This window comes from Styela clava, chromosome 9 (assembly GCF_964204865.1).
Source record: "Styela clava chromosome 9, kaStyClav1.hap1.2, whole genome shotgun sequence".
NCBI classification, from domain to species: Eukaryota; Metazoa; Chordata; class Ascidiacea; order Stolidobranchia; family Styelidae; genus Styela; species Styela clava.
Window position 1 is genome coordinate 10,785,110 of NC_135258.1, and position 25,755 is coordinate 10,810,864.

Consider the following 25,755-nt stretch of genomic DNA (forward strand, 5'->3'; position numbering starts at 1 on the left):
TTTTTTCTTTTGTAGCTTCGATATTTATATAAAGCAGCAGTACGTGTAACCACGAATAGTCTTGCATATCTCTTGCTTTTCCATCATGGAATACAGCACCACCTCTTCTGTGGAACTTTTCGAAAAGGACCTTGGCGAAATTCTCAGTCAAACCGCGGGAATAGAAGACGATATTGGTTGGGAAAATTCTACATGGTTTCCGAACGTAACTGTTGCACATTTGATTGCGAGGCGTCGACGACCCGCTCTTGTAACCTTCCAATATAGAGTTGTTCCTTCATTCTATTTGGTATTATGCGTGATTGGACTTGTTGGAAATGGAGTTGTCATTAAAGTATTATGGTCCATCATGGCTAGAAATGTCATGAAATCTGTAACTGATATTCTTGTTATCAACTTGGCAGTGGCTGATTTTATTTTTGTAGGATCTCTACCATTTTGGGCAACGGAACTCTTCTTGAATAAAAGGTGAGAATTTTTTTTTAAACATTCCTAGGGTAAGGTGACCAAACTATTTTGCACATTTCAATTTGCAACATAGCAAAAATTTGGCTCTATTTCACCAGTAAATTGAAATAAGTTTATACGTGAATAAGTATCATTTACGCTTTGAGAAGATCTCTATCGAAAATAGCTGAAATCTTCACCGCTCAAACCACATTGAGCCATGCTTAGAGGAGAAATACAAAACTCGACCAACTTTGTTTTTACTTCAGTTTTTCTTCGTCCACTAAAAAAACTGGAATAACTTGCGTAATTTAGCCCATGTGGAGAATGAAGTATCAATTATAAATGTATAAATTATACATTCAATATTTTTCTTTGCTCCAACGTACAGGACGTTTTTACAATGATAGCAGTTTTTTATATAAATGGCACGAAAATGTCAAATAAATTGGGCGTGCCACTATTACTTTGCGACTATGCAACTACAATGATTCTCTGTGAGGCCTCAACCAAACCTGCCTATATTACTATACTTATTTATTCCATGCTCATCGCCGACCAATTAATAATTTGCGTATTTTATGTCAAACAAACACTACTAATGGCTATTCAAAATTTCCATGTTCTTTCTAGTTTTCGATGTCTGTATATCCGGTTCGATACATTCTTGTTTGGACCAAAAATGTAAATATTCCAGAAAACAAAAAAAGTTTTATAATTATCTCTAAATATTTTCAATTTTTGTCTTATACAAGTTTGTTGTTGAAAGGGATAAAGTAATTATTCAAAAAGAATAGCGAAAATTGTAAAATATATGATATAATATTAATTTGAACTAACACCCACCCCTTCCTCATAACGGCCGTGCAAGATCTTAAGGGGTTCACTAGAATAGGGGTTTCCATCCAGGCTTCTGCAGTACCCAGGGTACGGCCAGGACAGTCCAGGGGTTCCGTGAGTTTAATTCAAATTCGAGAGCCTGTATTATTATTTGTATATTGTTTAAATAAAATCCAATTCCCTACAAATTTAAGTGTTACATTCAATGGAGAACAGTTAATTATTCTAAAATCGACCTGAAATGGAAGACCAATCAATCGATTGCAGTATCTAAAACACAGAAGCAAATAATAAATTTGGATTTACTGAAATTTCGGTAAATCCTTATCGATAATTCGTTCTATCACCGACTTACACACATACATGATCCTGGCTTTATTTACTATCTATATTCTATACCGAACGGATAATGACAATCGCAGTAAAATGGAAGCATAAATCTCTGGCCTATTTCCATATTGCATTTACATATGCGTGCATTTTGCTAATTATACAGTTTGGCGATGTATTGGGTTCTTGTAAAAGCACCACTGGGACTAATCTCGCTTTGATCGAGTGTTACACCTTCGGTCGTTAATGACTGATTATTGTTGTCTAGATTTTTCCATGGAGAATTAATTAATGATTTTGGGAGATGCGTACAATGAACACAGCGCGCATATAAAAATAAGCAATTTACTAAGTGTTAAAGTGTAATCGAAAACTTATTTTATATATTTATAGAAAATTTTGGTATTAAGTAGTTTTGTTGTTCTTGTTTATACTGTGGGTATACACTCTGTCTGGGTGGTATATTTCTCCTAAATTAGAAATATGCATTTTCTGGAAAACTGTAATACTGTTCATAGAATATATTGGAGTAAAAAGCTTAATATAGCCTATATTTCCGGTCGATGAAAATGTTTTGAATATACTTAAAAGCAAATAATTAGTATTCGACCATTACAGCAAAGTCAAATTCGTCTTTGGTGGCATTCAGAGACTATTATATATTTGTATATAAAACACATGAATGCCGTAAAGAAATAAAGCATTCCATATTTAGCCTAAATATACATTTCTTTGACAGAATGCTTTAAATTCAAACAGTATATTCAAGTCTTTCCACGAACTTCATCTCAATTTTGTTATACAATCATAAATTGATTGACCATTTGGAATTTAAATTGAATATTCTTTGCTACAATAGACAATGCTATTTCCGAATAACATCTAAATATTTATCAGTTAATATGTTTAAGTATATTTCAAATTTTGATCTCATTTCAGCTAAGAAAATAAATACTCCCAAAATAAATTGAAATTTCCAATAAACCGATTCCATTAGACTTGACGACAGATTTAAATATCATAACAAGTTGAATTGAATTTGGCATCTCCTCATTTACGGAATTCAAACAAGTGATTTTTTTGGAAGAGCTCCCAATTTGTCATTACTTTATAGGCTATTGTGACACTGTAGAAACCAATGAGATATGTTGGAACTTGTTTGTTTTTATATTTTTGGACAAAATACGCCACATTTTGATTTATTCCTCGATGACATTTCGCATTCCAAAATGCATTCGTCAAAATGAAATCGGTCTGAAGCTATCGGCTCGTGAGCTATACGTCGGATAGGTTTTTTGAATTGCATCGAATTAATATTTCTAGCTATTTCAGAACTTCAACCTATGTTTTTCTTTACTTGATTACAGCCTGCCTCGTATAAGGATTATCATGTTTATCCCGGGCCTTCACTATAAAGTTCTATAACATTCTATGAATATTTACCAGTGAATGAATGACACGACCTGATGTTATGAAATGTTTCTCTTCTCAGGCAAACAAGTCAAATTATTTAAAACGGATGAATGATAAATTTGTAATTGACCAGGGATACAGACAGATTTTATATATGAAATAATTTTATCTCGTTTTTATTATTATTTTTTAGATGGGTTTTTGGGACAGTCGGTTGCAAACTGATGAGCTTCATTACTCTTCTCAATCTTTACGGAAGTGTGTTTTTTCTCGTCGCTATGGGGATTGATCGTTACTTGGCAGTTGTCTATGCAGTGAGGGCACGAAATTACCGTACTCCACGAAAAGCTGTCATTGCGTCTGCCATTATATGGGCGTTTGCAAGTCTAATTGGACTCCAAGCTCTCATTTGGAGAAAGGTGGGATAATTATAGCTATGTTTCTTTCAAAAAAGAATTTGACTGGTTAATTAAATTTTCTAATTGGCGTCTCGGGCGCATGGCACTGCCGTAAGAGATTGTTATAACTGAACATGATGGTATTCTATATTTGGAACAAACCTATTTTAAGAATTATTAATTGATTAAGTCTCGATAAAACAGTAAAAAAAGACTATCACATAGAGTGGGTGGAATTGTATATTGGAAGTGGTATGAATGTTCTTACTAAAACAAAAATATGGACGACGGTAGAAGCGGTTCCAATTTTTCAAATAGTTTGAAAAATATAGACAGTATTAAAAACAGGGCTATAATATAACCTATAACTTTCGTTTAGTTACATGTAAAACCGGGAAGAACTAGGTGCATCTGGGCATTGCCGGATGAACTAATGACAACTTACTACGTGATACGGATGGCTTTTGGATTTTTCGTACCTTTTATCGTTATAGTCTATTGCTACATTCTTATTATTCTGAAACTGCATAGCCGTGTGAACAAATCGTCGCTCACTGGTTCAAGTATGACAAATAAGCAACAAAAAGTGAGTATTTACAATAAATAAATATTATATGAATGAGGTTATGATTGTTTTATATTTTTCATGTCTCTGCTTCGTCAGGCTTATAGTGGTTTTGGACTCTCACGTACTTCGTTATTTCCTAGTGACATGTACAGTTTTAATTTTATTACAGAACCAATATTCCGATTGGCTTCAAAACAGTTTAAAAGAATAATTTCTAGAAAATAATTTAAAATCTTACTTGCTCTGATAACAAGGGGCCACCATCATTATCAAGAATCATATATATGCGCTTCCCCGATTTTTTTCACGATGTATTCCTCGAAGTACAATCATCTTTTTTATCGAAAAACATATGGATTTCAGAAGTGCATCTTTTAATGACCTATTTTAAATACTGTACCCTTTAACCAAACGTCCAGTAAATCATATGTGATTTTATAATTTGCAAGTCAAGAGTAAAATCCTCAAATTAATATTTCATGCAAAGCTTCAAGATCAATCTCATTCGTGCTTTAGCCATATGTTATCGCACAGATATAATACCAATTTCATTATTTTGTAAAACTCGGACTTAAACGAGATTTTATTTATGAGTTCCCCTGGTCCCCAACGCCTATTTGCATTGAAAATAATCAAACCATTTTTGAAAGATTTCCTAAACACTCCATCGACTTTGATTAGACTTTGTTATTTAGTCTACAAGTTTTTGACAAATTACATGCTCTATTTCAGATTACAAGAGCTATTTTGGCAGTCATCAGTTTGTTCGTTGTTTGCTGGCTCCCAAATCACATCGTTACATTAATACTTGCAGTAACAGTCAACGACAAGGCAGCGAGAAGCAGTATGGACTTGTCGGTAAGCACTGTATCTTATACAGTAATACACAACAAAAAATTATTGTTTGTTCATCTGAACATCAAACTATCAAATAGCATGTTGAACACGCTGCTAGCACATGCTCAAATCGCATAGCTTTCATTGTAAAATATTTCGAGCAAGATCTTACAGAAACGCTACTTTTCCGTGACATGAAGATTTCCATTTTCAGTTATCATTACTTGATCTGACCACCAGAGTTTATACCATTTGCTCAATATAATTAAGTTTAAACCCGTTATGACATTATAGTAACCATTGACAATTTGAATAACGTATACATTTGATTAGAGAAGAGTAAACCATTATGCACAGGTTGGCAGAGAAGGCAGAGAGATATAAATAATTTATACTAGTAATTTATTTGAAAATAATATCATTCTTAATTAAATAAAGTTTAGAAAGCACCATTTAGGTAAGACATGTGAAAATCGCGATACAGTAATCGAACGCAAAGGGGTTATACCCAGCATTCGAATACTATATATTTTATGACATCACATTCTGTATGGCTCTAATTTAACAAATTATTATTAATAAAACAATCTTTGGCTAAAACATCTTAATTTGGCTATTAGTTGGCAGTACGGTAAATAAACCCTTGAATGTTCACCAGCGTGAATCATTACCCCAGAGATCAGAGCTTTTTGTCACACTAAAGTGGAAAACTGAGAGAACCTTGGCAAACCCGTTCCACTACACAGAAAAGTACGTGGGTCATATCAATTAAAAGAATGTTGTACTGATAGGCACCAAGCAAGGAATATATATTTTACGATAATGAATGTTATAAATATATGAAGAATTTAGCAATGGTTATCGGCTATCAAGGTTCATATATTCAGATTTTAACCAGATTTTAACAAGAAATTTACATATAAACGAGTCAGTTTATTGTAAGTATAAACAATGGTGTTTTACCATATTTTCCGTCACATCTCTGAAAGATATTTTTACATAGACTCTGAAGTAAATTTGGTTGTAAATTTGTATAACGTCCATGTTTTGTATAATCAAGGAAATGGAAAATTCGCGCAGGAAGCGCGTAGGAGAATATGCAATAAGATGTAATCCATTAGATGAATACTTTCCGATACATATATATAATGGTATTTTGAAAATAGATCAATAGCGATGTTACGATATTCATTTCTCAAATTTTTCAATACTTAATAATATTATAGATGTAATTCAATTTAGTTACATAAGAAATATTATATCTTAAGACTTTGGATAAAAACAAAAAAATGTAAAAATACTCTGTAATACGTTGATTGGCCCAGGAATTAAAACAACTTTTTAGCGTCAAAAGTTTCGAAAGTTGTGCTTATAAAATAATATTATATCAATATTATATCCTGAGTCCTTTTTATACTGTATGAGGGTTTTGGATGATATTTTATGATTTACTGTTCATTAGTTGTTAAAATAGTCTGGTGGGTTGTTTTGATAAACCATAAATTTGATCAAATTAAATTGAAAAATTTGTAAAGGAAGTTTTAAAAATGTTTTGCAGTTCGATATTTTGCAGATTTATTGTCTCTTTTTTATCTACAGCGTGCGCGTCATTGTAGAATAACAGAATAACAATGGCTTTCGTACAATTGTTTTCTGTTCTTTTAAATCATGCTGGAATTATTTATCTTGTTTTTCCTGAGTTCCGTCGGTCGATGTATGCTAAAATATGTATCTACATTCAATGTTCCGCAGCTTAATTGCATTTAGCTTACAATATTCTTTGTCCGAGTCGATTTAAATCTCATTGGCTAGATAACACATTAGTCGATATTGGATATTGTACTATATTCAACAAAAATCGCAAATTTTACCGGAATTCAGTCATGTTTTGATGTATGTGGATCAAATTTTAAATCAAGATTAGGAGTCATGTCCACTTGAAAACGGTTCAGTAACCATTCACGATCACTGGTTCGAGATAGTAATGCATCCGAATTTTTATTACAGTGCGCTAAAATGGATAAATAAACGTAAAAAATAGGGGTACCTTTTCCGGCAATATTGTGTTACCTATCAAAATGACTATAAAATGGCCGGGTATAAAGTGACGTAAAAATGAGTTATTTCGAGTAGTGTGCGTACAAGTATAGGGATTTACTATTTCTTGCTTTGGCAGCCGACGCCTTACGCAACCAACGACATCATGCCCCTGGGTTTTAATGTAATTTGGCATGAATAATTAAAGTATGTGGGCATCGATAGAAAATTAATCTCAGCTTCCTTATATATCAAAATACGACTTTAGGGCGTTGGAATTTGTTAATAAATTACGCAAGATACAAGATTTTGCACACATGTATGGAGTTACTAGTCAATCAAAAATTCGACGTTGAAAGTTGAAAAGAGGGTAGGGCGCTATCGTTTGAAAACGATTCGCTGAAAACATCAATTCTGCTGTTGAACCACAAAACGTTATTAAGAACCAACAAAACCACAGGAATTGTAATTTTGCAAATATTCGACTTGTGGGTACAACTTTATAACAACTGCTCCCCTGTAATATCCAGCTGATCATTGAGCTACCGCAAAAAATGGCATGCCAAAGAATTATTTAGTAAGTTAAGTTTCATTTAGTATAAAACGACAAGAAAGTGCCTGGGCACGCAAGTTATTCCAAAACGGGATTTCAAACACGCAGAATCATAACACATTAAATATTCCGTGAACATTGATTCTGTGTTTTTATGATACCATATAATAAATTGTAAAAGTTCCGAAAACATTTTTATACCAAATTACTCAAAATAAATCGCGATCCAAATCAACGTTGTAATCCTTTATCAATCGATGCATGTAGGGTACTTACAATCTTCTTTTCTCCAAATCAAAAACCTGTATGCGATGCCTAGATTTCAGCGATGCAAAAATATTATAACTACCTTACCCAGCAAGAAAGTTTTTATCTGCAATAACAGAGATCGCAAGTTTCCACTTGTCGAGAACAATGCCTCAATATCTACTTTAAGTTTTCTGTACTGGACTTCAGTTTTTGATATAAACGTGATATATGACTGTACGATTCAAAAGAAGGTACATCTCGTTAGAGCATTTACAAATAATAATTTTACGCTTTCTCGCATCCAGCCGACTTATCCTACATTTTCTTGCCGTATGAGAATAGAATGGGCCTAAGTCACATTTTTCGAAAATTTTAATTTTCTGAATCTGAACTCCCCTGCGGCATTCTAAGTTGGAATAGCACTGAGAGTCAGATTCTGGATAAAATTATAGGATAAAGTTTTTTTTCCTGTTACATATTTTTATGATGACAAAATAGGAATTTGCTTAGTGCATCTTAGACCTAGGTACCAATGGGTGACAGAAAGAGCCAAAGTCCATCTAATAAATTTGATTATCATTGAAAAAAGAATAGGCCTTTAGAGAGATAAAAACAGCAACGAATCTAAGCCGAAGTGCCAAAGAATGTTGATTAAAAAGATATTTTCCGACACATCGACCTAACCCCAGATCATGTCTTTACTGAGTATACATATCTAGATTCAAGAATGATAAATTTCAAAATTGTTTTTTGCGATTTTCTCAAAACTCAAAATTATGACATGGGGCTGTTCAGTTCTCATCTGTCGAATTATGCAAATTCCTTTGCCTTTACCTATCTCAAGTTTCATCGATATAAATACCACAAACACATCTCTGGGATTCCAGCATATTGCGGTTTTGACAGATAGATAGGGGTCAATATAGATGACGTAAATGAAGACGCTCATTTGTATTTGTTATTCAAAGATCAGCAGTCTCAAATGCTAATTAGTATAACACTGAATTCCTATTATGATTTATGATAACACTATGCAAACTTAGCGTTGATTCAAACACTAAATAGATCGGATTAAACGGGGCAGAGCGTTTCTTTGTGGGATCATTATCCAACTGAACAACCACTTTCCTCCTCCCCAATCGCGCTTATAAGATGAGATTCAGTCATTTGTCAGGTCAAATCCTCCCAATCAGGATAGATTATATGAATATTCTTTTGTCGGTCACATTTAGGATAATTTGTGACTCAAAAAACAGTATCTTACACGAAGTTCATTATTTCACAGGCCTTCGTGTATTCATTTTTACGGCTTAAAATGTGCTTTTGATTTGTAAAAAATTCTGTCTATTATCGTTTTATCTCTGACAGTCGGTCCATTAGCGTGGAATAAACTCACTGGCATTTAGTGGCTTTGGTAGGATTAAAGACACGGCTGTATTATTATTTTACGTCCGTAAAATGTTGATCTTTTCTATTTTTAATACTATTTATTCGTCTTTGTCTTTAAATAAGGTGAGGCCATCTTGGGAATTTTGCCAAGATGAACCCGCTCTATTTTGTAGATTAAGCGTATGAACTCGGAACAAAATTTGCATCTTTAATCTAGGTAGGATATTTTAAAACGGTAAATAATGTATAAAAAAAAATATGAAATTGTATATTTTACATTTAAAATGTTTCAAAAGGTTTCGATGAATATTAATCAATATCAGATTAAAAAATAATTACAATAAAGTTCATGAAATGTGTTTTATTACAAATTTTTCAATATTTCAGTATTATTTTTAAGGAGTATCATTTACATCCAATCATCTTTCAATGTTGTTGATTGCTATGCGGAATTGAGTTTCCTTCCTATTTCTACAGTTTTTTTTTATTTTCACTAAAAACATTTTTGTCTACAATTGATCAATCATCACAATAAATTAAATTAAAAATTTCTCAGCTCTCACAAAAATATTTTTTACAATTTGCGACCTTTGATTGAGGTCGTTCTGCATAATAGCATCGGATTAAAGTTCACGGATCAGCTTTGTAAAACTTAATAAAGTAAAGTAATATTCTCGCACGACAACATGAGTAGTATTGACCCAGCCAAATTGACCTTATTTAATTAACTTTCAGTGTGTATACTCCCAACACGGCGCCTTACTGCATTTCTGCGGTATTTGGCTGTTAAAAAGAGAAAAAGTTTCTTTGCGGTTTTACGTTCGTTCGAAGAATGCATTCACATACAATAAATGTAAGAATAAATATAAAATTACATGGTTACTTATTCTTTACTTCGAACTAGAACCTGTATAAGAATCCACTGGATCTATTACTTTTGGAAAGAACGGGATCTCCCTGTTTCGGCATCGTGAATGTTAAAGCAAAATTTCTTTTTTGTGAATGACCTTCCATAAAATTGCAATGCAAAATTAAAGTTACTCCTTCGGAGTAAAATAAGTTCCGTTCGCATATAAAAGATACTTTCTTTATATGCTGATATGTGAGGAATGGAGAAAGTTTTTATTAAAACCGTCGAACCTGTGTTAACCCCATTTATTCGTAACTGGATTACACTTGCGGTCTCTCCCGTGTTGGAGAGGGATTGTTTAATTTTCTAATGAGAACGTTCCAGACACAGAGTGTCAGAGAAAGTTGGGAGTGTACAAGCATCAAACCAAACAAAATCGCTTCTGAAATTTTACGAGGGATAATTGGTCTATCTTCTTATTTCACTCCCCTTAATTGCTTTTTGCATTTTGCAAAAAATTGTAACCATATGTTTGTGTTAAAAAATAAAGCGTATCACTAAATTCACTGTGGTGTCGGAATAGCTGCGATATAACAGGAATCTTTCGAGTAACAAGGTTCATACAGAGGGTGTATAATCTCGATATCTCACAAGGGATTGGTGTGGAATGCACCACATCAAAAGTATGCAATATGTATGAACACGAATCTTGCACTTTGACTGTCGTTGGTGTCAAGTCAGAAAGGTGTTTCATGCCCGATCATGGATCTCTATACCTACATTTACTTATGACACTGTATGTCATAATCGGTGATTTCAATAAGGTCATGGAGCAACTAAAGCAAGTTGATTGAACTCACGCGACTTGGTTAAATTTGATATCACGCATTTTTAAACATAGATATAATGTCTGACTATTTGAAACGTAAGCAAGCGCCAATGTGCTGAGGACTTTGGAATGGCAATATATAGACTCAACCTATTCACGGGGTCATCGATAAATGTTTCTTATCTAGTTGTGGTAAAATTGGAATCTACTTTAGTTTGGCTGCGTTTCATTAAATATCTTAGCGAATGTAGCAAAAACCAAATATATACAGCCAAAAATCATGTTGTACTTTGGAAACGAGTATAATTTGAAAACGTAAGCTTAATGTATAATGAAAAAGCTGCGAAAAAGGTCGATATCCATTAGACACGGTCAAATGGACCGAGAGCAAAAGTCAAAATGCCCAATATATCGCGTGAAATTGAGTTTGCCTCAAACGTAATTACTAAGAACTGCCTTGATTAAATTTATTTCTATGCAAATTAGGAGGTTGTGTCGCACGTGAAATAATCAAATATTTTACAATATATACCATGTGTTTCCCAAATGAATCAGTATCGACCATGTGACTGGTACTAATACCAAGAATCGGTTATTTATAAATCTTCCGAAAAATAGGCGATAGCATACAGAAAGAGCGTAACGAATGTATGTATGAAAATGTATTTTTATATCAATTTTTGGTTATCGTAGAAACAGCTATGAAATTATCAATATTAAAGGCTTATATTCAAATCAACCTGTCTCAATATACCTACCAGCCTGCCAAAACAATTTGGAAATTGTATATATATTGTAACAAGTATTTGTCTTTTGATATGATATTTTTTTCTGTATATTCAAAGAAAAAATTGGCATAACTAGAGTCATTTTCATCATAGCTTATAAGGGCACTGAGCAAAGTTACCGGTGCTCGGAAGGACCCAAGACATTAATAAATTTTTTCAGCAATTCTCAATTTTGTTACTGTTGTCACTAAACGTTAGTAGAGTATGCAAAACTCAATTCAATACAAATTTCAATTCCCGAATGTCTTTTTCGTTTAATTTTGGTATAAAATTACCCCAACATGTTTGAATTGCACATATGGGCACACTTCCTGTATATCAAAGCATTCAAATCCTGCCAATAGTAATAAGATTTGGGGTAACAGATTAGATTGAATTTTGACAAAGCGAGATTGAATTTGTCTATAGTTAATGCCTCTGTTGCAACGCTTGGTTCTAGCACAAATACAGTATTCCGTCAAACAATTCTCAAGAGAGTCGAAATGAATATGTTCAGTAAATCTATATCCCAGAAACATGTAGTTGTTCTCATTACCCTACCGCGTCGAATTGGCGAATAAACTTGTTTTCGTTAAGTGAATTCTGGGAACCTGTATTTACCCAACTGAGTCAGTCATGAGAACGTTTTCAATATTTTCTGCCTCAGCATTATGTGTAAAAACACTCATATTTCATATGCTTTCAACAGATTGTATAAATATAACAAAATTGCCCACGATAGTAATTTTAATATGTTCCTCATATATATTACAAATTTACTGCCGCCCGCGAAAACGCTAATGCACTTTTATTTAGTCTCTGGAGAGGCTGTGTCATAACTACGGACACGGTCGTCGGATGATAACAATTTCAACTGGACTGTCAGATCAAAATAATGATCATGTGTCCATTTATCGTACCCCACAAACCACGCCATTTTCTTGTCTATCGAAAATTTACATTTTTTATATAAATTTATCACTTAGATAGGGTGATTTTGAATAGCTTATTCAAAAATTTAAATTGACCTTGAAAGCAGCATGTTAGGCTGCGTATCTGAGAAATATGGCAATTGATGTTTTTAGCGAACTATCTAAGAAAGAGCGTGTTATTATCGGGTTATCTCAACAACTCTTACCTAACGGTAAAACACTGAAAATATATTATGCAGTGTCAGTGGGGTTTTATGAAAGATTGGTTGACATTAACTTAAAACTCGCAAGAGGGACAGGAACATTCCCCGACAAAATATATTATTGTGTTTATACCATAAAAAAGTAAAAGCCAATTTCGTAAACGCGATTGGAATAACGGTACAATAACCCAAACCATAAGATTGAAAACAATATTTTTCATTCACCACGATCTGATGAGTTGTGATCTCCTTGACGGACCAAAATTTTTGGAGCGATTTTATTCATAAATTTTGTTTTTACGAACAAAAATAAAGCAATACATAAAACATCATATTATAACAATTATTATTAATATTTGCTATGACGTAAATATTCAGCATAGAATGATGTGTTCACACATTTTTGAATGATTTGACTGTGCCTAACGAATAAGTTGATATATAACATGTTTATCATAACTTAAATTATCGATTCTTCCTTTAATTTATTTTTTGGCCCTTGCTCAGCAAGCTTATTTTGCAAGAAATATGGAGATCTTCAGTTACCATATATCTAGTTTGTTCTTTGAATGCTAAGGTGAAACCAAATTTCTGCGTCAGTTGTATATTAAAAATGAATGAAAGAAATTAAAAATATATATATATTCGAAATATACATTTATCCATATAACTGACAAATTGTATGAAGATGGATAGGTTTTCACAATCAAGATTTTGTACAACCAATACAGCAGTACTTTTAAACAAAATGGTGCGTTTTCCGTGTAGGCTATATAGCGTTATGGACGTTATTTTCTATTGCTATTTGAATATTTATATCGCTTTTATTAAAAAAGTGACCAAAACTAGTAATGGGGCATTTTTCAAATTAATATGCAAATAATTAAAAGGTCGGTATACTGGTACATATTTGTATCGTCATCACAAAGCATGGAATTCAATTTTCTGCCACGTTATATTTTAAGCCCTAAGACAAACTTGAAAAATTAGATGGGATTTCAACCTTCACATAATAATCGATTTTAATTCTGACTTAAATAAACTGATTTGCATAATGAAAATTGCACGTCTTGGGAGCTAATTTTCTTTGTATTCAATATATACTATAGTAAATTCATTCATGTTTCTTCTATAACCATATTACGCCAGCAAAACCTTTTTTGCTTTCATCTTTGATGATCGTTTTCGGTATTAATGAGCATAAGCGTTGTATCGACCGAAACACATCTTCGTCATTGTAGTAGTGAAAGCCGACACGATTTGGCCGTGATAGAACAAAAACAACAGAACCTTATGAATATGGATAATAACTTTTCTTGCGTAAACAAATGATAAATTTTAGAATGGTTGTGTTTTATGGATTACGCTGTCATGTTTGTCTTTTGAATACCAAAAACAGTACATCGAGAAATTGTTATATTGAGTATGTTTAATGTTGAATGGCGTTTGGTATCGAAGTAAAAACTGCAACTTTGTTACTACTGCTAGAAAATTATATTGTATCAGCGTACCACTAAACTATAAGCAATAATCTATATATATAAATATACTTTTTTCAGACCGCCAATCTTGTGTCCGTATGTCTGGCATACGCGAACTCGAGTATCAACCCAATTCTCTACGCCTTCATGAAAGAAGAGATACGACAGGAAGGAACCGAAATGGTGGGGATCTTAAATTTATCAAAGATAAAATAATGAGATAATATTGACGTGAAAAATAAATTCTTAAAAATAATCTCAATCTTGCAAATAAACGCCCCAAATGTAACAAATGGAACTGAAGAAAAATGATACCAAACTTAGTTGACCCAAAATTTAAGTCGATTCACTCGAATTTTCTTTTTACTTTGATTATATACGTTGTTAGGGTCATTTCAAGCACCTGTGGTTAACTATGTGAAAGATTACGACGACAGAAGACCAATATTTAAAGGTCAAACAACTGAGCAATAATCCCAACAGACCATGCCTTTAACGACGCCATAAAATAAAATACAAAGATTAAATATGTGACAACAACAAATTGAAAAATAACCACGAAGCAATGTGACTATAAATATTCGACCTTTCTGGAGCAAAGTAACAGCAATATACTTTGTACAGAAATCAAAATAAAGTAAAAGGATTTTCTTTATTGAAATAAAAACAAGTTAAGTTTCGAAGTTTGTCTGTGTGGTAATGTAAAATTTTCTCATTAAATGTTTTGAAAACTTTATGAATATTTGATTAATAAACAGTTTCAAATTGCAGATGACAAAAGGGCAGTAGTTGTTCAGACTTTTGAAATACGATAGAGAGTTATTTTTAAAAGACCAGCTGTTGCAAAACCATTTTGAAATAGCATTAGTGATCTTGAGTTTGAAGATCCTATTATAGTTTTCAGCATTTCTTTGGCTAGGTCCAAGCCAAGAACAAACACTTTTGTTTAAAATACAAACAGCAGGATCCATTACCAAATCAATAACACGAAAACGGAATACAAAACGCGACACGGCCTTCAATAAATTGATTTCGTTGTTAATTATGGTATCAAGTTCAATTTATTTAACACATAATTAATTGAAACTTGAAATCGTTAAACTAGAAGAATGGAATGAAGAAGACTTTTGTACTAATCGAAAAGTCAAAGTTGTGACATATTTAAAATAATTGAACAGTCTTCAACCTAAAAGCAATACCGGTAAAATTGATGTGCACGATATAAAACACTTTAAAATAATAATATGGTCCGTGAAATTGAATCAATCTTTATTTTAAAATATCGCTGGATGAGAACAGAACAGGCCTAAGTCATAATTTTAAGTTTTGAGAAAAACGCAAAAAAAACTTTTTGAATTTTTTTTTATTTTTGAATTTCTAGATATTCACACTTAGTAATAACCTGAGCTCTGGTTATTTTAACGTGGATGAGAATATCTTTGTAATAATTATTTTTGGGCACTTCAGCTTCAATTCCTTCCTGCTTTTTTATCCCCATAGAGGATTTTGGCCCATTCTGTTCTCAACAACTTCTGAAATTTTTTGTATGGGATGCAAGGTAAAACAAGGTGACTTAGGCCTAAGTTGCACTGAACAAATTTTTAGGGATGTAAGTTTCGGACATTTCATTTCTGATGTTCATGCCCATCATATTGGATGGAAGTCCAGCTAACATTTTTATTATTGAAAAATTCAGGATTTCAAGACCACCACCTTGTGAAGAGCATGGCCCAAAACCCCAAAATATTGAAAAAAGTGAATTTAAATGTGACTTAGGCCCCTTCTGTCCTCATCCGGCGATATAATTATTCTCACGAAATATCCAAAATTATATTTTCTCTCCCAAACTTAGATCCGTTGGCATCCGTTAACCAAAAGCATTAATAATGCAAATAAAAGGGATTTGAATCAATAATCGGATAGCAGTTACCCCGAGCAATGGACCTATAATGATCAAGATCATAAGCTTGGTTCTCAGCATTGTATCGAGCTTAGTTGTCTTCTTCAGATTATTGATAAAAGCAAAAGTATATTCAAGTTTTGAAATGTTTTTGCGAATAGACTTTGAGGATAAGTTCCATTAAAAATTTATTTCACGCATTTCACAGTGCGGGTGAAAAACTTTATAAAAACACTTTAACAATTTTGTAATCGACACCTCTTTCTAATCAGTTATTGATCAATTCGAAGGGTTCAACTCAAATTAAACTAGAAAATTGCTACCTTGATCAGTGCACTCTACCCCCTTGATTATATATTACAAAGTGTCTAACAGTAGGAATCTCAACTTAAAAAGTGTACAAAAATTATTAGAAAATATATCAAAATTACATAAAGAAATTCACAGTGAAGTTCTCACGAAGAAAGTACCAAAAATATTTGTTTACTGAGTACTGAATTCAGTAAGCTGTTTTCCATTAATGCTATTGGTTTACGATTAATTGAAATTACTTCGAAATACCAGAGTAGCAAGAAAACGTTTCTAGCAGTGACACCATCGGTCATTTTACGAAATGAAGTGATGAATTATTCAAACCTGAAAGTTACCGTTTTGGATCTTATCAGTTTATCGGCGATAGGAAATTACAGCGTTTTGATAAGATCTATTTCACACTTTGAAGTAGAAACCACATCCGTGAAAAGTTTTACTGCATGTGCATTGCTTTTTTCGAGAATAGACGAAGAATATCTTAGAGAGCAAGCTCCCGTCATTTATTTTAAAAGGGTCGAATACTTAGTGGACATAATGATTTATTTACGAATTCATCATCAAAGTACAGATTGCAGTAAAACGAATGACCAATAATCATGAAATATAATTGGAAGGGAACGGGCAAGACTGCAACGTCAACAAGGTCGACCGACCCCTAATTGGATCGCGAACCTCTTCATTCAATGGTAAAAATTATATTTTCATTGTGGAAAAGAAGACCATGGGTCATAGATATTTCATCAAAGTTTGCAACAATGCGAAACTTGCTGTTGCATCTTTTCCGCAACTCTTATTATTCTTGTTTGCTATTGTGATTGTGTAGTTTTGAGCTTTACACATGCCCCACTTACGTCATGACTGAGGCAATTTCTCATACTCGACTACGAAATTCAATACACGGATTCGCAAGCTTTCTAGATATAGGACAGATTCGACAAAGCTGAGTCAAGGTCAAGGTCACGATTCGAATCTACCGAGTCTGCGGTGTCATAATGGAAACGTGAAAGACAAATTCCCGATATTCCTGCAACACCGTCAAAATATGTTTTTTCTCGTATCTATTTTCCAAACATTCCCAGTCTTTAAACTATTTTGAGACGCGTGTTTCTCATTTTTTGTTTTCGGTCCCAATATGTTGACAAATGTCACCATCAGTGGCGGCGCGTCAATAGGGACAACCGGGACAATGCCCCGGTTGTTTTTTCGGTATAATAAAAAATATTCGAAAAATACCTCAATATCGGTTGCACAGACTGTCTACACTAGCCATATTCTACCGACATGGTTCATTTTCCGCTCGCAAAGCCTTCGCCGAACGTCGACGGGGCGACGCCGATTTTGCCCCGGTTGCTCATTGTATATCGTATTCTCTCTTTTATCTTCCACTCGCCGCGTTTGTCTCGTTTGTTTTCTGTTTCTTTTACTAAATCATCGGGGCCGATCGGGGCTAGCCCCGAAATTATGACGACACAATGCCGACGTTTCTTACAACAACGTGTTGACATATTCACGCATTCCTTCTCATTCGTTGGTTGCTTGAAGAGTTGGTAGTTTCCTCGCCTTCGTTTTTGTCGCTTGTTTCGCTGTTTGAATCAGTTAGAGACCTTTAGTCCATTTGCTTTCGATTTTCCACATTCCTTTTGAGCTCCTCACATCTTTCCGGCTTCGCATTTCTTAGCCTTAGACCTCATAATGAATAAGGTTGATGCACTACTTCGCACTCCGTTTTCGCAGTTGCCGCTGGAACAAATATTAGAGGTACAACGTCTTGGGCCTTATCAACCAAAAAATTGTTCACTGGAACAATCCCATGACGGAGGAAAGCGTCGGCGTACATTCTGCGCAGAAACTTGGTATAAAAAACACGAATGGTTGTGTTACAGCGAGGACAAAAATGCACTTTTTTGTTTTTATTGCCTACTTTTTGCTACCGCCCGTGACTCACGTTGGTGTAAATTTGGTTTTAGAGATCTTAAACATCTTTCCGAGCGTGCCAGGGATCATCAATCTTCTATGGAGCATCTGGACAATGCAGTAAAATACCGAACATTCGGAAATGTTAATATTGCAGCACAGTTGGATGAAGGACGCGCGGTTTCTATTCGTCGGCACAATCAAAACGTCGAGAAAAACCGCCATGTTCTCGGTCGATTGATAGATGTTTTGAAGTTCATTGGTTGTCACGAGCTGTCCCTCCGTGGGTCACGATGGACGGGCTGGCTCTTCTAATAGAGGGGTATTTTTGGATATGGTGGAATACACCGCATCCCGAGATACAGTATTGAGAGATCATCTTGATGCCGCAACTGTTTCGAAAGGGACATCTAAGGATATCCAAAATGATTTGCTCGACTCAATGTATAAAATTTATTTACAACATTTGGCTCTGGAAATTGAGAATTGCCAGTTCCTTTCGATTCAGTCTGACGAGACAACTGACATCACGTGAGTTTCCCAACTGGCTGTGACTTTTCGGTTTGTGAAAGATGGTAAACCTACCGAGAGATTTCACAGCTTTGTACCAATCGTTGATCGCACAGCTTGCGGGATATCGGCTGTACTGAAAGAAGTGTTACAGCCTTACAACGCGAAGTCAAAATTGATAGCTCAAACTTATGACGGCGCGGCAGTCATGAGTGGGTCGAAACATGGTGTTCAAGTTTATATAAAAGAAGATTTTGCTCATGCGCATTTTTTACATTGTTATGCACACCAATTTAACCTCATTATTAAAAATATGTGTCTTGATACCCCTCTCGTCCGTATATTTTTTGCAAATGTTTCGGGGTTTTCTTCATTTTTTTCCGTTTCGCCGAAGCGCTCTGACCTCCTTCGCCAGATATGTAGCCGCCGTCTCCCAGCTTGTGCACCAACACGTTGGAACTTCCAATCACGCGTGGTGCAGGGCGTGTCCGAAATTAGGTCTGAGCTCATTGAGTGTTTCAATGGCATTCAGAGCTCTCCGGTTTGGGACGAACGCTCTGTGAGGGAGGCGGCAGGTCTAAAGCGTCTGCTAGAAGATGGTGAGTTTTCATTTTTTTTCGCTTTTTTCTCCACAATATTCTATCACGTGGATGTATTATACGGCGCATTGCAGTCAAGGCTAATGGATGGAGCGTCTGTGCAGTCGTGTATTTCAGACTTCTGCGATGCTGTATCTCGTATCCGGGAAACAATAAAATACGACGACACATGGAGTGCTTCTTCACGCCGCGGGCAAACAACGCAGCGTTTGATTTTGTCTGCAAAGGAATGCTGTGACATTCTGGTGAATCAAATAGGCGATCGTCTGCGCACTGAACACCTTGCCGCGTTCTCTTTGATGAACCCCAAAAATTTTTCAAAATTTGCACGTCAATTTCCCATCCATTTGTTGGCTACTGTCTCCAAATTTTACCCCATGATAAACGTGGGTAAATTGGAAAATGAATTGCGATGTATATACAGTAATCAAAATTTTTTGAACATCACATCAACTTGCGCGCTCTATGGGTTCCACATTGATAACACTCTAGTAACTACCTTTGCGGCGTCTGCAAAATTTCTGGACATTATTTTGACGACGCCTATTTCTTCCGCCGACGCAGAGCGAACATTCAGCACGCTGAAGCGTATTAAAACGTATCTCAGAAACACAATGAAGCAAGATAGATTAAATTCCTTGGCTGTTTTATCCATTCACAGAGACGTTATTTCTGGGATGCATGACTTTAATCAGCGCGTTATTGAGCATTTTGCTTCCAAGAAACCGCGGCGTGTTGCATATATGTTCAAGCAGTAGAAGTCTAGCAGCATATATATCTATGAGTGAGTGACGCATGTCCTTATCTTTGCATTAACTTTCCTTTCTTCATAGTAACGTTTTAAACCCTATTTTAGGTTTTGTCTGCTTTCCCGAAGTTTCTGTTAATATGTCATTGTATTTATCTGGGTAAATATTGCCTTTCCTTTTGAAAGAGATTTCAAAATAAACTATGTCTATATTTATTAATCCCTTGACTTGGACCGGTTTTAAAGACACTTTCTTATCGTTAAAAATTGTCGCTTTTGCCGATTGGTTGTTACCGATGGAATGGTTTTTATACTCATAAAATGATGGGAGAACTTACAGCGATCATCCTGTCCCCGTAGATGGGGGTGACTTGGTCCCGCAGTAGCTTGCCCCGGTTGTCAAAATGACCACGCGCCGCCACTGGTCACCATGATTTTAAATCCGGCTTTTGTTAGTATTAGGCGCCTTTTAGCACATCTGGTGCAGTGATGCCTTCATTACTTGATCCTCCAAATCAAAAATGCGTAATTCTTAGATGTGAATCTCAAAAAACACAGTTTTCGCTACGATACGTCCCCGTAATTGCCAAAAAATTTGCTGTTTAGTTAAGATAACTAATTAAATGGTGAGGCACTGGTTGTCATACGGCAATACTGACAGAAAGTTTTATTCGGAAATGAATTTACACTATCAGAAACGGGTTTTATCAACTAAGATATTTTCCTGTATTAGTTTTGGGGCATTCTGAACTTTCGCTTGGCTTCGTACCGGTGAGAGGTCGTTTTATATGCTGCATTTCTCAACATGGGTTAAATGACACTTACTGTCAGGAGGGTGAACGTAGATTGAATGATTTTATAAACAAACGATGATATTTTTGGAATCTGGGTAGAGTGGTGCTGACTCCCATAAGGTTGACTTAAAATCACTCAATCGAGTAAAAACGGAAAACAGATGATATGGCCTATTTAACATGGCCAATGCCTATTTGAAACTCGATGTTGAATCAGAATGCTTGGTCATAGCAGTAATCATTATAGCTACAGTATTCTGCTTAATAATCTTGTTTTTGTGGTTTCGAGAAATAATGTTCATAATTTGAAATCCAATGGGATTGCAATTCCTATTTGAGATTGCATGTTGACTCCAAATATTTGTTTAAAACAGTAATCATCAGTCAAAATGCTACGGGACCATCGCGCTAAATAATATTATTGTCTGTGGTTACTCTGTTTTGAGTGATTTTGTAAAAATGTATTTCTAATCAATTCGGTGACACGTGTATATGATAAAAATAGTTAATGTGGTACGCGGCATCAATACCGTTGAGGAATACTGCGGTAGATTAGTGCTTGTCCATAGCATGTCGTGAAGCTACTAGTGGTTTATTAGTTCATGTATTGATTTCTAAAGTTACTCACTGCTGAGATTTACTGCCTTTGAGTTGCATGTGCACTCATCATATGTCGTACCAGAAGCCTATCGATTTTAGATGAATTCTGTCGTATAATTAGCGAGTTATCAATTAATTAGTGATGGGACACAAGGTGTCACTATGAAGTAAGAGCGCTGTTTTGGGGGATCCCCCAAACTTTCGATCGATAAGTCTTCGGTCCAGTGGCGTAGCAAGACTCTCGTAGCAAGACTTATCGTACATTATTACACTTTTTTATGCTTTTAAAACAGTTTGGAAGGAAATTCCACTGTGGAAGAAATATATTTTCGGATCAATAGCATCCCCATGTATTGTCATTTCAGATTTCTTTTGTCTTTAAATTATATCCATAAAATTATGTTTTTCAAACTTATATACCCCACAAAACATTCTGTGGCCCTCTTGCACACCCGAGAAGGGAACAGCGGTTACAAGGAGAAGTTGAGGGAAATGAACTTGTATTGTTATGTCATGAATAACTGCGGCATACTGGTATATTATAGTATAATGTTAGATTGAATTAAAGCCAGATTCGTTATCAATTTTTATTACTGAAATGTTAATATGTTTTTTTTTGCGTGAATTTGTGACTTGGAAAAAACTTGATAGATTCGCCATCTCTGTGATACCTTAGGGCCTTAGGCCTAGCTTTTAACCATACATCAGAGCAACACAATAGCAAAAAAAACATGTTTTCATTGTAGATTTTCATGAACAGCAATAATAAAGATTTGCAATCCAATTTAGGTTTTCTCAAATCCATGAAAACATTAATAGAAAACGATAAATAATACTAATATTGATTGCAGATTGTAAGATTTTTCACCTGCTGTAAAAGAGAATCAAGAAGCGATTTTAGAGGACCAAGCGTTACTTCTAAGACCCGTGGGCTCAAATTATCTTTCTGGCGTTCAACACGTCACACCATGATGGCAGTTGTGCCGCGCCACTCACAGGCCGAAGTCGAAATGAAAGGCAATCTTGACAACCAGCAAGTTGATAAAGAATGTAAAAATGCTGATGGTATGCTATCCTAAACTATTCTCATTTTTTCTCAAACAAACACCAGACAAAACAATACTCGTTCAGACCAACTTTTTTTGGTCATTTTATAATTTTGCTTCCATGTGTAATTTACATGTATATTCTTTCACTTCACAATTCTGGTGATTCCCTATAATGTTATACATACAGTATAGAGAAAATGGTGTCAAGGTAAAACGAATCTAAAATAATGAATGAAAAGCACCATTTTAAAAAGCAATTTCACAGCACTAATTCCAAACTGAAAAAAACGTGCATCAAAAATGTGAAGAGCAACAAAGAAAGCCAGATAATTTAGGAGTGTTCCCACAGAACGCGTGTTTCAACATAGCATTCAAAGTAAACTATAACCCAATATTATGGATAACGCATAGAATCCGGTATAATAAATACCAAATGTTCGATTTCGGTAACGTTTTGACTTTTATGTATTTAGCTACAATTAGTAATCATTACAAAACTAGGAACACGGTTCATTAAATTAGGAGCAGAATCAAAAGACTCATCTCGTCAAATACATTACACAACAACATGTATTAATATGACAAATTATGGATGAAAGTTGTTGGAATACCCCGGAGAAAATGATTGATTAAAAAAATTCTCATTTCAAATTCTCCTTCCTTGGGTAAAAAAAAGTGCGACGTAGTTTTATAATTATGAACAAAGATTACATACTTATGAGAAAATGTAATTGCCCTCTATAGATACAATTTCCTTGAATAAATAAAAGTAAGCACTGTTAGACATTTTAAAACAAGAAATCGTATGTGTTCGACGCTACTATTAAGATTTCACAATATAAAAAGCGTATATTCAATTAGCAAATATAAGGAATCCTAATATGTTAAACGGAATTTTGTTTAAAATTTAAATATAGGGTTTGGATGATACAATCAAGTTTATCTGCTGGTGAAAGTGCTTTGGACTTGGTTTTTTCAAAACTTTGATATATATGTGTATCCTCAGCATATGTTGTTTTACAATTCAAAATCGTTAGACAGTGTACATTAAGTTGAAGAAGGGTAATAGAGCGTGTGTAAAGTTATGAACAATATTTACCATTTGTATAATTCTAATGCACAGACTCGTTCATTGAAGACACCAAGAAAAGCGATAATTCGGGTTCCTCATTCCCGACTACACCTGGTATAACGGTTGTTAACAATGGACACCATACATTCGATGTTTTTCGAGACGACTCAAACGACCGTGAAAAAGTTAATCTTGTCGTAAAAATGGATGACATCTGAATAAACCACCACACTGAATTGACGTTTTCTTTTCTTGTTTTGTGGCTGATTGTCATACAGTTCTCACAAAATTTTTCAATAAACAGTGTAGAAAGATTATATATACATAAAAAATTGTATGAACCAACCATTTCACCAGTTTTCCAGGTGTAATTAAAATATATATTATAGAGAATAGATATTACATCACCATCCCGTTCTTCGTTATGTTCTGTCCATGTCTAAAACTGGATATAAGATACAGCCTTCAAAATATCACGAGTATCAAATTCATTTTTGTCTTATTCCCGGTCAGCGGCGTCTTTCCGAACCTAAAAGGATTCTCAAGCAAGAATAGCTAGTTAGATATTAACTAGGGTATGATCTGATAAGTTTGATAAGGACAAGTAACTCAAATGGGTTTTAGCGCAATCCTTTATTGTGTCATGTATCAAAATCCACTAACTTGCCCAGAACGTATAAATATATAGTGTGTAGTTTACGTTTTATTGGAAAGTTACTTGGAAATTTCAATTTATCAGTAAATTCTGCACACTTTGTTGCAGATTACATCTTTCCTCAATGAGGAGTGTTCTATGTGTATCAAATGTCAATTCTGACTGAATGTGTGAAAATAATTCGAGTATTATGTATTAGACAATAATAATATTAAAACAGCGTCAATTTTATATTCTAAGATAAGTAGTTTTTAAGTCCCCCTTTATTGGGTGAAGTATTTTAATTTATACTGTGCTTCCAAAATTACACAAAATCGAAAATTGTGGAATCGTTGATAACACTTTGGCTTTACATTGAATTTTTTTGCTTAAATAAATCGTTAAAACTTTTTCCTATTAATTTTATTTATGATGATATTGTTTATTTACTGACATATTTTTGGATTTTCAAAAATAAAATAAGTTAGCAGCTGTATAGTGTACAGGTAGCGTCAATTATTCATTCACTACAGATAGTCCATTCTTCATTTTGAGATTCTTAGGTACTGAACTATTTTTGCATATAAATTAAGTATGAAATCAATTAAGCGTACGCCCATTCATTCCATGATTGGTCCAAACAGAGAATGTGGACTTTGAACGGGAGTGCCTATAATTTTTAATACGGCGTCAGTATTTATCTGATAATATAATAAATATATATATATACTCATAAATACATGGGTATTGGAAAAAGCGTGCGTGGATTAAATCTCTAGGTCAGGATGGCTGGGAAACGTTACCAACCAGCACGTTGAATTTTATATCTAAATATATTATATCTTAAATGCGATGAACAATGCTATACAAACCATGAACTTCGCAAAATATTTTTTTGGAATTCAAATTTCTGCACAAAGCTCTTTTAGCATGCGTTACTATGAGACCAATCTGACGTTGCTTTTGAGAATATCGTAAAAGGAATTCAACTATAGAGAATATATGTTGATCATAAAGGGGATATTTGGGATATAACGGGGTAGAAGTTATATTTGAAACTCAGCTTTGACTGATTGCAGGAAATATTCAGTACTTGTTTCTGCCCTGTCAATTATTCATTTTTCGAGAAGTCATCAGGTCAATGACGGGAAGTAATACACACTCCGAAAAACACCAGATTGCTCAGTTAGGCTTCCAGTGTCATTGCCCATAAAAGAAATGACTTCTTCACTTTATTCCAAAGTATGTCAACCTGAGATTTATTGGGTTTAGCATAAACGAAAATCTCACCTACACACTCGATAAATTTTGAATATTTGAAAATCTACATGTGATAGTGCTACGCAATCAATAAATCAGGTTTTGCTTTCTGTCACCAATCTTGGTCGGATATTGTCCAGAAGGTATACTGAGTTAGGGACATTGGCCACTCTAACTAATTTCAGTTTAAAATTATTGTTTATTTTCTTGAAATATCTGATTTAATAAAAGATTTGCGAG

The 25,755-nt window shown here is 34.3% G+C and overlaps 1 protein-coding gene across 1 annotated transcript; it reads left to right on the forward strand.

Annotated features, from left to right (window-relative positions):
* Positions 1-24,758, forward strand: LOC120339679 (somatostatin receptor type 5-like). The gene is made up of 7 exons (XM_039407849.2): positions 1-468; positions 3,224-3,449; positions 3,808-4,014; positions 4,729-4,854; positions 14,202-14,306; positions 22,352-22,565; positions 23,673-24,758. Exons 1-7 carry the CDS (start codon positions 86-88, stop codon positions 23,837-23,839), a joined length of 1,428 nt encoding a protein of 475 aa, XP_039263783.2. The 5' UTR covers positions 1-85; the 3' UTR covers positions 23,840-24,758.
* Positions 24,759-25,755: the final 997 nt, after the last annotated feature.